At 49.1% G+C, this 13,261-nt stretch overlaps 2 protein-coding genes across 2 annotated transcripts in view; one reads left to right on the plus strand and one right to left on the minus strand.

The window, feature by feature from the left end:
- Positions 1-7,683, plus strand: part of LPCAT3 (lysophosphatidylcholine acyltransferase 3) — a 39,154-nt gene extending 31,471 nt beyond the window's left edge. Inside the window, exons 2-12 of the mRNA XM_077759080.1 lie at positions 1,011-1,118; positions 2,127-2,233; positions 3,037-3,130; positions 3,287-3,324; positions 3,760-3,938; positions 4,740-4,848; positions 5,588-5,674; positions 5,778-5,944; positions 6,555-6,702; positions 6,781-7,055; positions 7,276-7,683. Coding sequence (XP_077615206.1) covers positions 1,011-1,118; positions 2,127-2,233; positions 3,037-3,130; positions 3,287-3,324; positions 3,760-3,938; positions 4,740-4,848; positions 5,588-5,674; positions 5,778-5,944; positions 6,555-6,702; positions 6,781-6,969 — 1,226 coding nt within the window. The 3' untranslated portion in view covers positions 6,970-7,055; positions 7,276-7,683. The remainder of the gene's footprint in view (positions 1-1,010; positions 1,119-2,126; positions 2,234-3,036; positions 3,131-3,286; positions 3,325-3,759; positions 3,939-4,739; positions 4,849-5,587; positions 5,675-5,777; positions 5,945-6,554; positions 6,703-6,780; positions 7,056-7,275) is intronic.
- Positions 7,684-7,926: 243 nt separating this feature from the next.
- The window catches only part of EMG1 (EMG1 N1-specific pseudouridine methyltransferase), a 6,796-nt gene continuing 1,461 nt past the window's right edge, over positions 7,927-13,261 (minus strand). The window contains exons 2-6 of the mRNA XM_077758977.1: positions 9,752-9,853; positions 9,505-9,646; positions 9,081-9,139; positions 8,842-8,991; positions 7,927-8,197 (exon numbers count right to left, since the gene is read on the minus strand). Coding sequence (XP_077615103.1) covers positions 8,084-8,197; positions 8,842-8,991; positions 9,081-9,139; positions 9,505-9,646; positions 9,752-9,853 — 567 coding nt within the window. The 3' untranslated portion in view covers positions 7,927-8,083. The remainder of the gene's footprint in view (positions 8,198-8,841; positions 8,992-9,080; positions 9,140-9,504; positions 9,647-9,751; positions 9,854-13,261) is intronic.

Consider the following 13,261-nt stretch of genomic DNA (forward strand, 5'->3'; position numbering starts at 1 on the left):
TCAGCTTTCGATGACATTTTCCCAGGATATTTGCGTGGATTTATAACACAGTTGATGCCCAGACCTCAGTGTGTGAGGAGTCTGCAACTGTTTATGCAGTCAGCAATCCCACTTGGTAGCCTGGATTTAATTTACAGTTGTCCTCTTAATAATCTCAATAAGCTGATATTATTCTGTTAATAAGACAGGTGATGAAATCATAATTGAGCATAAAGGTGCAAACAAGCGTCTCAGGTATCGTCAGGCACCCTTCATTCCTTGTATCATTTAGAAAAAGGCAAGAGAAAATTCCTAGCAATATTTAATAGGCTATAGAGGAAACTTAGTCTTAGGACCCAGTTTTGTATTGCCTTGGTATAAAATTCACATCTTCAGCTTAAAAAAAATATTTTTTATATTTTATTTAATTTTGAGAGAGAGGCAGAGACAGAGTATGAGCAGGGGAGGGAAAGAGAGAGAGGGAGACACAGAATCTGAAGCAGGCTCCAGGCTCCGAGCTGTCAGCACAGAGCCTGATGCAGGGCTCAAACCCATGAACCATGAGATCATGACCTGAGCCGAAGTCGGACGCTTACCCTACTGAGCCACCCAGGCGCCCCCATATCTTCGGGTTTTTTTTTTTTTTAATGCTTATTTATTTTTGAGAGAGAGAGAGAGACACACAGAGTGTGAGCAGGGGGAGGTCAGAGAGACAGGGAGACACAGAATCCGAAACAGGCTCCAGGCTCTGAGCTGTCAGCACAGAGCCCAGTGTGGGGCTCGAACCCACAAACTGTGAGATCATGACCTGAGCTGAAGTAGGCCACTTAGCCGACTGAGCCACCCAGGCACCCCATCGGTTTTAAATTTGTATTTGCAAAGCAACTTTTGATTCTTGGATACTGTTCTCTGCTGACGTCCATACAAGGTATGTATTTTCCACTCTGGGCTGCATTTCATGCAGAGAAACTTCAAAACAAAACCGAGAGGGCATCAGGCATGAGTAACCCTCTGATTTTTCTCCCCTCTAGGTTACCCCATGGCTGTATTTTTTCGGCGTTACCTTTACTTCAGGGACAGCTACCTCATCCATCTCTTCCACACCTTTACAGGCCTCTCAATTGCTTATTTTAACTTTGGTGAGTGAACTTAGCAATAGTACCGCGATTAGAGGGAACCTGAGAAGGAACAGACTCAGAACAGAATTTCTGGAGAGAGTTGGACAGATAGGGAAGTTCATACCGCTCTGTTTGCAAAGAGAGTGTTTGTATGCCCAGGACCAAAGCTTAATTTTCCTGTTCCGTGCATCCCTTTCCCAAATAACATCCTGAGAGTGGCTGGTTACCTTTGCCAGACCCCGGCATTTTGTCTGCTGTGGCTGTAACTGGAGGAAGATGCAAGCAGCCTTCTTTGGGAGCATCCCTGTAGCTCAGACATGAAGAAACACAGTGACTCCCTGACAGTCCCTTGTATTTATACCGTCAGTGTCTTTCCCTCCCTCCAAGATCTGAGTCTCTTTTAAAAGAAAAAATCCTGGGGCGCCTGGGTGGCTTAGTCGGTTAAGCGTCTGACTTTCGCTTAGGTCATGATCTCTCGGTTCGTGGGTTTAAGCCCCGCGTCGGGCTCTGTGCTGACTGCCAGCTCAGAGCCTGGAGCCTGTTTCAGAGTCTGTGACTCCCTCTCTCTCTGACCCTCCCCTGCTCACGCTGTCTCTCTCTCTCTCTCCTAGAAATAAATAAAACATTTAAAAAAAAAATAAAAAGAAAAGAAAAAATCCTATTACCAAAGTTTTTTTCTTTAAATACTCTCGTTGTGGGGCGCCTGGGTGGCTTAGTCGGTTAAGCATCCGACTTTCGCTTAGGTCATGATCTCGCGGTTCGTGGGTTTGAGCCCCGCATCGGGCTCTGTGCTGACTGCCAGCTCAGAGCCTGGAGCCTGTTTCAGAGTCTGTGACTCCCTCTCTCTCTGACCCTCCCCTGCTCACGCTGTCTCTCTCTCTCTCCTAGAAAAAAATAAAAAACATAAAAAAAAATTAAAAAAAAAATACTCTCGTTGTATTTAGAAGTCTCAGCACAGGTGGGAATGCAAAAAAACAAAAGGCAAAAAAACAACCACAAGCTAAAGTTTGCTCTCCTCTCCGCCTCCAGGAGCTCAGCTCTACCACTCCCTGCTATGTATTGTGCTCCAGTTCCTCATCCTTCGACTGATGGGCCGCACCATCACTGCCGTCCTCACTACATTTTGCTTCCAGATGGTAAACGCCTCTCCCTTGGCAGCTCAGATCACAGCCAGCAGCAGTTCAGGGGGAAGGGGAGGTCGGGGGCCATGGCACAGAAAAAGTGAACTAGGAGATCCAATTTCTAGTCCTTTCTCCCGACATCACTCGGCAGCGTGACTTCAGGTAGGTCACTCCTTACAGGCGCCAGGTGGCTTATCTGCAGGTTGCAGTGACGATGTTTTACCTGCCAGCTAAGCCTTTGCCCAGGACTGTGGCATTCATATCCTTTGATCTGGACCAGGGTTAGCCCAGCAAGCTGTCCAGGAGGCGTGTCGCTTAAAGGCAAGGCAGAAAATCAGCTTAGAATGAGCTACGGACTCTAAGCTCCAAATTCTCGGTTTAGCCTTCATTCTGCTGAGAAACCTTGAGCAAGTCCCTTCCTCTCTACCGGTTCAGTTTCTTCCATGTTTAGGAACTTAAAGTCTTTAGGGCGCCTGGGTGGCTTAGTCACTTAAGCATCCGCCTTCAGCTGAGGTCATGATCTCATGGTTCGTGAGTTTGAGCCCCACATCAGGTCATCTGCCATCAGCACAGCCTGATTCGGATCCTCTGTGTCCCTCCCCCCGCCACGTCTCTCTGCCCCTCCCTCACTCATGTTCTCTCTCTCTCTCTCTCAAAAATGAATAAACTTTTTTTTTTTAATTTAGAAGATCAAACTTAAAAAAAAAAAAAAAGCCTCTAAGGAGAATGGAAAAATGAAAGAATACAGTGGATTTTAGAGCAGGGAGAAAATGAAGAAATCCTCGCGGGTGAAGGAATAAATTCTTCCCCCTCCATAGGCCTACCTTCTTGCCGGGTATTATTACACAGCCACTGGCAACTACGATATCAAGTGGACAATGCCACATTGTGTCCTGACCTTGAAGCTGATTGGTGAGTGCTGGCTCACTGCCTTCCCGTTTCACACCTAGGCTCCTCCCCTTCTGACTTACTTTGTGCTCCCCAGTCCGCCCCTGGCTACACTTGGTCACAGGCCACCTCCTCGGTGTCCTCTCCCCTTTTCTACTCACGCCTTCTCTCTCTGCTCAGGTCTGGCTGTTGACTACTTTGACGGAGGGAAGGATCAGGTAAGAACCCATTCCTCCGCAGAGAGGTTAAGGAATTGAGCCTGAGGGAAGGCGCAAGGCTGTTGTTATCAAAAGACTGGACCCAGGTGCCAGGGGCAGAGCCTCTCCCTCCTCTCCAGCCTGTGTGAGTTCTGTTTCAGATAGCAGTGAGCACGGATCAGCAAATCTAATTTGCGCGGATCCAGCTCTCACACAAAGTCCAGAGATCAGTGCCAGCATGGCGTTTGGAAAAGCAGCAGCCACTTGTTGCTAAGTTACCCCCTGCACATGCTCCTTTCCACGTGAGGCGACTACTTTTCTCCTTATCATGCCCTCGAAGAGACGGCTACCTGAAGAACCCCAACTCAGCGGGGTCCAAGGGTGGGGAACACGCAGACTGGCTCTTGGGGGGAGATTCGAGGCTATCCTGAACCATTCATTCTCTTCTCGGCATAGAATTCCTTGTCCTCTGAGCAACAGAAATATGCCATACGGGGTGTCCCTTCCCTGCTGGAAGTTGCTGGTTTCTCCTACTTCTATGGGGCCTTCTTGGTAGGGCCCCAGTTCTCAATGAACCACTACATGAAGCTGGTGCAGGGACAGCTGACTGACATACCAGGGAAGATACCAAACAGGTAATTGCCCCTCTTGGTCAAGACCTCCGTGTAGGTGATCTCACCCAGTACAAAGCCACGTCTAAGTGACTTCCTGCAGGCCAGCCTGGCCCTGGCTCACAGGCCTGTGCCGCACGGGCCCTGCACTATGTAACGGGCCATCCCTACCTGCTCCACGCGGGTGGTGGGCCCGTTTCAGCATAGGCTACTTCCAGCCAGCCATTACCACCCTGTAGTACAAACATAAAAACTCACCTATGCGCCACAGGACTTTGCCTGAACAGTCATGCCCCTGCCTTTAAAACCCATTTTCTCAGTTAAGAAAAAAAAAAAAAAAGATTGTTAGATACATAAAAATGTGCCATGTGTATATATATGTATATATATCACAGTAGAAAATGGAAAAGTTACCAGAAAAATTCTTTGCCTGAGAACGTGTCCAGCCTGTGTTTGGACATCGATTCAACCCGGGGAGGAAGGAGCAGACTGAGAACGGGTCATCCTCCTGGACCCCGCACTGGCTTCTCAGTCCCAGTGTGGACGGAGGCAATTGGTCAGGCGGTGAGATGCGTAGGACCCCTGAGGGGAAGCACCACAGACTCGTCCACACTGCTGCCCTGCTCACCCTGCCCGTCCCTGTGACTCGAAGGGCCTTGCGTTCAGCATCGCCCAAAGCCAACCACAGAGAGCTGTGTTGCCCCGAGAGCGAATAAAGGCTTTGGACGGAGAGCCACGCCCGGCAAGCCCTCTCTCTGTAACTTAAGGTCGGAGGGTGAAGGAACTAAGCCCCCGCCCGTCATGACCTTGCTTGTTCCTTTCCAGCACCATACCTGCTCTCAAGCGCCTGAGTCTGGGCCTCGTCTACCTGGTGGGCTACACTCTGCTCAGCCCGCACATCACAGAAGACTATCTGCTCACTGAAGACTACGAAGTGAGTGCTCGCTTGCGGAGCGGCAGTGTGACTGCGCCAGAGGTAGACACGGACAGGCAAGGATCCCTGTAGCTAGCTGAGAGGCGGGTAACGCCGTCTACAAACGCATGTTGGTTTTGCCCTAGATCTGTGAGAGTTGGTGTCAATGCCAGCCGGGCCGCGACATGTCCATCAGCCAGCACTGAACGACCTTCGCGGGCACGGGGCTGTGCCAGGTGCACTGTCGGCACCCTTACCCCCTCGGGAGCAGCTCGTAGCCCCACTTATTACAGCCGAGTGACTCCTTGGAGCAGAACGGCTTTGGTCCTCTCCAGCCTGTTTTCTTCTCTTGATAGATTGGGGGCTTCTAGGGAATTCAAAACCCAAGGGAGGGGGAAGTGCTGGCTTTGCTCCCGCCCCGCTGAAAGGCTTGCAGCAGTTCCCTACGCACTCTGGGTAGGTTTGTCTCCTTAAACTAACATTGACCGTGGATATAAAGTCCCTCGGCGCTCTGTGTCCCGAGTGCTCAGTGCTTTAGATGAGCTTAGGGACAATGCTGTTTCTGGGAGTCTTCAGGGAAGAAGGTGAATGGATGTTCACTGGGCTCCCTGCGTAGTCCTCGTAGCCTTCTAGAAGGGCAACTAAGCAGACCGTCAGGTGGACGCGAAGTAGTCAGCCACGAGTTTGGAAGGGAAGAACGTGAAGGGCAATTCGCCTTGCCTGGGGAGTAGCCCTAATGCCTGTGTGTTCATTCCTCAAGAACCACGATTTCTGGTTCCGCTGCATGTACATGCTGCTCTGGGGCAAGTTCGTGCTGTACAAGTACGTCACCTGTTGGCTGGTCACAGTAAGTAGGAAAGACGAAACGGGGTCATAGTCCAAGAAGCCGTGGACGTGGTGGGGAGGAGGGGAGCAGGAAGGCTAAGGAGGCGCCCAACCCCACCCCCCAGGAAGGAGTGTGCATCCTGACGGGGCTGGGCTTTGATGGCTTTGATGAACACGGAAAGCCCAAGTGGGACGCCTGTGCCAACATGAAGGTGTGGCTCTTCGAAACAACCCCCCGGTTCACCGGCACCATCGCCTCTTTCAACATCAACACCAATGCCTGGGTGGCCCGGTAAGCAGCTGGATGGGGGCTCCGGACCCCCCAGCTTCTTCCAGTGCTTTCCCAGATTTGAGGGCATGGATGCACCACCCATCTTTTCCCACTTTGGGTAGAACCTCGTCATTCTTGCGCCCACCCACACCTACTTACTTCCATCCCGACTCCCAGCCCCACCCCCCAATAAACCACTTCTGTCACACCCGCAAGGCACAAGCAAGACGGAATAGTAATCCCGGTTCCGCCCCTAGTATCATGGTCCCCGTTGCCGTTTACAAACGTCTTTGTTGACCTGTCCCCACCAATGCACAAGAGAACCAGTCTGCCCTGCTCACCGCCGCAGCTTAGGTACCGGGTGCTGAGCAGACACTCGGTCGTCTCGTATGAGGTGGCTCGCCCGAGCTCACCCAGCTAGGCCTGACGTCTTTCTTCTGTCTCTGAACCGAGCCGTCCACTCTGCTGCCTTCCATTCCTAAGGCTAGTCAGATGGCGCTGCCTCCCTGGCCCCGACCGCCCGGAGCAGAGGCCACCCGCGTGGCACACCCCCAGGGCACCCGTAGCCGCGGGGCAAGATGGGGGTGGCGCAGACGCTCTGAGGCTCATCCCCACCCGCCCTTTTCTCTAGTTACGTCTTCAAACGGCTCAAGTTCCTCGGAAACAAAGAACTATCCCAGGGACTCTCGTTGCTGTTCTTGGCCCTCTGGCACGGCCTGCACTCAGGGTACCTGGTCTGCTTCCAGATGGAATTCCTCATTGTTATCGTGGAAAGAAAGGTGGGCCCGCGGGACGGTGGGCAAGAGGGGGATACGGCGAGGGCCAGGACACCGCCGACCGCTGCCCTCGCTCCCCAGGTTGCCAGGCTCATTCAGGAGAGCCCAGCCCTGGGCACCCTGGCTTCCATCACTGTCCTCCAACCCTTCTACTACCTGGTGCAGCAGACCATCCACTGGCTCTTCATGGGCTACTCCATGACTGCCTTCTGCCTCTTCACGTGGGACANTATAAATCCATCTATTTTCTTGGCCACGTCTTCTTCTTGAGCCTACTCTTCATATTGCCTTATGTTCACAAAGTAATGGTGCCAAGGAAAGAGAAGTTAAAGAAAGTGAAGTAATCTGCTTCCCTGGTGAGTGACCATCCCTGCAGCTAAGCTGAACCTCCGGGTAATGGAGAGGAGCAAGAGATCAGGGGTGGGGGGCAGGGAGACGGTACTGGAGTGACTGAAGGTAGCCTGGCGTCTAGGGAACAACAGTTTGGGGCAGTGACCACTCGAACCTGGGCCCCCAGGAAGCTGCAAGGGCCGCGGTCCAGACGGCCTGTCAATCGGATCTCTCCTCCTCCCGCAGGTGGCCTAGAGCCGGGCTGGTGCAGAGGTGACCTGTCTCCTTTCCACAGCACTCCTCCGCCTCAGAGCACAGAGAACGTGGAAGCCAGGGAGGGGAGGACGCGGCACTCCCAGCGGTGCCGCCGCCGCCAGCCAAGTCTTCATCCGGGGCCAAAGGGGAAACTCTCGTGGGAGGAGTAGAGGGCCCGTGTCTCCCCTCTGGGCTCCCCCATGCACGTTGCCTTATCTCTCCCCCTCTAGCCAGGAATCTGTTGTGTTTCTCTTCTGCCAATTTACTATGATTGTATATGTGCCGCTACCACCACCCCCCCCATGGGGGGGCGGGGTGGGGTACAAGGCCCCACCTGCTCCACTTTTTCTACCTTGGAACTGTACCAGATAAAATCACTTCTCTTTGTTCGGTTTTTCACTGCTAGCATCCCTGGCTGCCTCCTTACAGACTGCTCTCCGCGCCTGCCAAACACCAAGGTGAAGCGGGGCTCCCTCCGTTACCACCCCAAAGGCTGGAGTTGAGGCCCACCCGCAAGGCCTGGAACCAAAACTGCAGAACCCTGTGACCACATGTTCCCTGCAGTCTGGGGAGAACAGCCATGAGGAGTTTTTACACCATTAAGATACCGCAATTTTAGGAATCCCCAAAGCGCTACCGGGGTTGCAAAAACAGTATTTATAGGATCAACAAACAGCAAACGTACAGCCTCGGCTCCCCCAAACCCCCACAGTCCCGGTGCGGGAAGGTGCTCTCCGAGCAGCGGGCTGAAAGCAGGGTCGAGGGATGTACCAGTCCGTTTCAGAACGAGGTGCTAGTGTCAGTTGACCCCCCACACTTCCTCAAAGGCCGTGGTGAGTTTTGCACAGGTGAGGGCTGCAGAAAGGGGGTAGTTGCTGATAGATACCATCTTCTCCGTATACTCCACATTGACCTAAAGAGAGAAACCGTCTGTCACTCTGTAACAGGTTCACGTCTTCTTGGGGGCAGGAAAAACAGGGCTAGTATTTCACAGTGCTGGCTTTTTTTTTTTTTTTTTTTAAGATTTTATTTTTTAAGTAATCTACACCCAACATGGGGCTCAAACTCACAACCCTGAGACTGAGCGACATGCTCTACCGACTGAGCCAATCTTTATAGTGCTATTTTTGAAAGATTTTTAAAGATTTATTTATTTTTGAGAGAGAGGGAGGGAGCGATAATGCAAGGGGGCAGGGAGAGAATTCCAAGCAGGCTCTTTACTGATAGTGCAGAGCCTGATGCAGGGCTTGAACCCATGAACCGTGAGATCATGGACTGAGCTGAAGTGGGACCCTTAGCTAACCGAGCCACCCGCGCCCCCACAGTGCTGTCCAATACTGAATTTGCACACAGGAGAAGGGCCCTGACTTTCACCATCACAAATACGCCAGAAGTCCTCAAAAGCTACTGCCTGGGGCAGGTCGTGGAGGCCCCGTCTGTCTTCCAGCTTCGTTCTCACCCTCTATCTTCCAGGGCCATCAAAATGCCAATGGCCCCCAGAAGTCTATACTAAGCCTCGGCTCTATGAAGAATCCACGAGTTGAGCCCAGACCTCACCTGGCCGTGGGCAAAGGCCCCCACCACAAATACAATGGGGTCACTGCTAGGCACCAAGTCTCGTACATCACTGACAGCCGGAGTGGAAAAAGATGTGCCAATCTTCATACATCCAACTGGGAAATGATCTGACACCGGATTCTTAATTACCTAAAGAAAGGGCGGCGGGGGCGGGGGGGAATCAGCCCCAGAAACAATCTCAGAACCCTGCCCCCAACCAGTAGGTGCCAGTACCTCACCTTCAAGAGTTTCTGGGGCCCATCAGCCGCTCGAACACTGAGTTTGTGTAAAAGCTGAACTGAGGGTGGGGAGAAAAGAGTTCAGAGCTAGGTGGTGACCCCATTTCTTCTGCCCAGAAATCTAACCAGAAAAACCCACAGGTAGAGTGGGCTCTGTGTGTCCTTTACATCCACACTATGGTCCTAACATGCTATGAACAAGCAGCTGCCAAGCATACAACCAGCTGGACGGCAATGAGTTTACTGGGCCAGGAGCCCATGCAGGTTCTCCCCAAGCCCCTGGGAAGAGGAAAGGTCCTTGTTCTGGTATCAAACACGCACCCTGCTCCCCCGGTTCAAAAAGCTCACGTTTCATTTATCCCCTTCCTCTTCCTTCTTCACTACTGCCAGGTTCATTCTGAACTGTAAGTCCTAAAGGTCTCACCCATGAGGCCACAAAAGCGGTCAAAGGTTCTGGGAATTCGAGTCTGGGGGTTCACTTCAATCAGCACATTCTTCTGTGTGTGGATATAAACCTGCAGCAAGCCAGCTCGGTTCAGGGGACTGTCCATCAGCATCAGTAAACTCTAGGGGAGGCAGAAACCAAGGCACAGGTTCGACTGAAGAGAAGCAGCACACGGCTGCCGACAGATACGAAGGCGTGGGGTCGTCAGCTCTGTCCCCGAAGTTACCTGATGAGTTATGTCTGGTCTCACTTCCCCAGGGTCCCGTCCATTCTTCAACAGCACGGACTTGTGCTTGTCACAGTTTAGTAGCTCATACGTCTTCCCTACCTAAAGAACAGGGAACATGACAAGAACATAAGCTTCCTTTACCCAGACTAGGGGTTCTCAGTGCGGTCCCCAAACCAGCAGTAGCAGCATAATCATCATCTAGAAACTTGTTAGTCAAATTCTCAGGTCTACTCCAGATCTTCTGAATCAGGAATGGGGGGTGGGACCCAGCAAGCCCTTCAGGGGTTTACCTTGTGGCCACTGACCCTTCCTCCCCACCCCCATAAGTGATCTTAGAGGGAAAAGAATAGGACACAGCCTGTGATTTCATTGACTTCAACCTCTGCACAGCAAAGGAAACCCATCAACAAAACAAAAAGGCAACCTAGTGAATGAGAGAAGAACCTAGTGAATTTGCAAATGATATATCTGATAAGGGTTAATATCCAAACTAACCAAATACAAAGAACTTAGGCAATTCAACACCAAAAAACACAATCTGATTAAAAAATGGGCAGAGGACCTGAACAGACATTGTTCTAAAGAAGACGTCCGGGGCCGCCTGGGTGGCTCAGTCGGTTGAGTGTCGACTTCAACTCAGGTCATGATCTCACGGTTTGTGGGTTCGAGCCCCGCGTCGGGCTCTGTGCTAACAGCTAGCTCAGAGCCTGGAGCCTGCTTCAGATTCTGTGTCTGTCTCTCTGACTCTCCCCTGCTCACGCTGTCTCTCTATCTCTCTCAGAAATAAACATTAAAAAAAAAAAAAAAAGGAAGACATCCAGACGGCCAAAACATGAAAAGATGCTCAACCTCACCCCTCAGGGAAATGCAAATCAAAAGCACAATGAGAGATCATCTCACCAGCCAGAGTGGCTAGTATAAAAAAAAAGACAAGAAATAAGTGTTGGTGAGGATGTAGAGAAAAGCAAACCTTTGTGCACTCTTGGTGGGAATGTAAATGGGTACAAGCACTGTGTGTGGAAAACAGTACGGAGATTCCTCAAAAAATCAGAAACAGAAATACCATACAAATCCAGTAGTTACACTACCAGCATTGACGCAAAGAAAACAAAAATACTAATTTGAAAAGACCTATGCACCCCTGTATGTTTATTGTAGCGTTATTAACAATAGCCAAGATCTGGAAGCAACCCAACTGTCCCTTGATAGATGAATGGACAAAGAAAGTGTGCAGTATACCTGTGTATATATATGTATATACACACATAGCACAATGGATTATTACTCAGCCATAACAAAAAAAAATGAAATCTTGCCATTTGTGAATGGATGGACCTAGAAGGGATTATGCTAAGTGAAATAAGTCAAATACCAAATACAAATAAGACAATGACAATAACCATATGATTTCACCTACGTGTGGAATCCAGAAAACCAAATAAAAATAGACTCTTAAATAGAACAAATTGGACTTAATTTTAGAAACCATGGCTGGGAGGCCATGAGCCTGGAGCCTACTTCAGACTATGTCTCCCTCTCTCTCTGCCCCTCCCCTGTTCACACTCTATCTCTCTCTGTCAGGAATAAACACTAAAAAATTTTAAAACAAAACAAAAAAGATGCATAACTCCACAAAATTTGGAGGAAGAGACATGTAAATTTTGAAATTGATTAACTGAAACAACAAGAATGTCAGAGAGTAAGCATAGGAAAAGGACCACCTCTGTGGGACGCTCTTAGTTATTGAAAAAAGAAAACCTCTTGAATAGAACAATCCAGTTTCTACCCATTAAGTTATAGCCAGGGGTTCTGTTCTTTTAATGAAATAGGAGACAGTACTTTACATGTGGTAATGGTAGGTAGTGGTTTATGAAACCTTTGGTATCGGATAGTTGCATGTGTGTACCAGCTCACAATGTGATTTTTTTAATTGTGGGTTGTGGTTAATAAGCTTGAAAACAACTAACTAGAATAATCAGAGAATGAGTACTATGTGTATTCGTTTTCTGTAACAGGTATTGGAGATATAAGAAATTTTTAGAACCTCATTCCCAGCCCTCACGGAAGCCTTCTAGTGGAAGAGACAAATATTAAACCACCACATGAAACCACAGCCAAATTGTGATAAACATTATAAAAGAGTAAATGGTTCACTAAAGGATTATTAACAGGAAGGCCTGATTTATACCTGGAAAAGAGTCACTCCTATGAAGAAAGAACTTTTTTTTTAATTTTCTTTTTAAGTTTATTATTTATAAGAGAGAGAGACAGTATGAGTAGGGGAGGGGCAGAGAGAGGGGCACAGAACCCAAAGCAGGCTCCAGGCTCTGGGCTGTCAATACAGAGCCTGAAGCGGGACTCGAAGCCATGAACCAGGAGATCATGACCTGAGTGGAAGTCAGGACACTTAACCGACTGAGCCACCCAGGCACCCCGAAAAAAGAACATCCTAACTGATAATTGAAAAATGAACAGCACCATACTCAGTCATTGTTGAATGACTTGTCAAACAGTAATTAGTAAAGAGCTGAGTAAAGGGAGCTTCCATTAGAAAACATTATATGTAGTGGCCTTAAAATATCAGAGGACTTAGGGGCACCTGGGTGGCTCAGTCAGTTAAGCAGTCCTGACTTCAGCTCAGGACATGATCTCCCAGCTCAGGAGTTCGAGCCCCCTATCGCGCTCTGTGCTGACAGCTCAGAGCCTGGAGCCTGCTTTGGATTCTCCCTCTCTCTCTACACACTGTCTTTCAAAAATGAATAAACACTTAGAAAAATTGAAAAAAATCAGAGAACTTAGTGCTTTCAAAGAGCCAATGAGTCTGGTGTATAAGGAATAAATGGGGGAGGGCATGCTCAGTGAGGCTAGCAGAACAAGAGGGAGCAGCACCAGGAAGGCAAAGGATAACAGTACACAAAATATCAGCTGCCTATGAATTCAGTCACTCCTGAAGTACCATCAATGACAATCTGACCTACATTCTTCCAGCATGCTCTAAGAATCGTAATTTGGCCATGACCTTTTCAACTTCTTAATGAGAAATCTGGAATCAATAACAATAGTAATAACTTATTCCAAGTGACAGGCATCATTCTAACCCCTTTGTGGATATTACCTCCTTTCATCCCCTCAATCCAGTAAGGTCCGTACTGGCATCACCATGGGACATATGAAGAAACAAGTGCTTAAGGGACATTCAGGATTAACAGGCTGTAAAGACAGCAAGCAATTAAGTGAGGGATAAATATAAGACCCTGTAATTAATTAGAAATATCAATTACCTAAGAAAAATGAAAAAAAAAAGGCTTTCTAGCCTGCAAACTTAATAAAGTAACACAATGGCTGAAGAAGTAAAGATGGAAAAGAATCACATTACTATCAAAATACTACTTTTAAAGCACTTTCAAAGTATTAACCCCCCACTCTACAAACTAAAGACAAAGTTGTTTTCTCAAAATCACACACTTAAAATAAGTATAAAAACCAAGGTTAAAACCCAGGTCTGAC

This window comes from Crocuta crocuta, unplaced genomic scaffold (genome assembly GCF_008692635.1).
Source record: "Crocuta crocuta isolate KB4526 unplaced genomic scaffold, BGI_CrCroc_1.0 scaffold72, whole genome shotgun sequence".
NCBI classification, from domain to species: domain Eukaryota; kingdom Metazoa; phylum Chordata; class Mammalia; order Carnivora; family Hyaenidae; genus Crocuta; species Crocuta crocuta.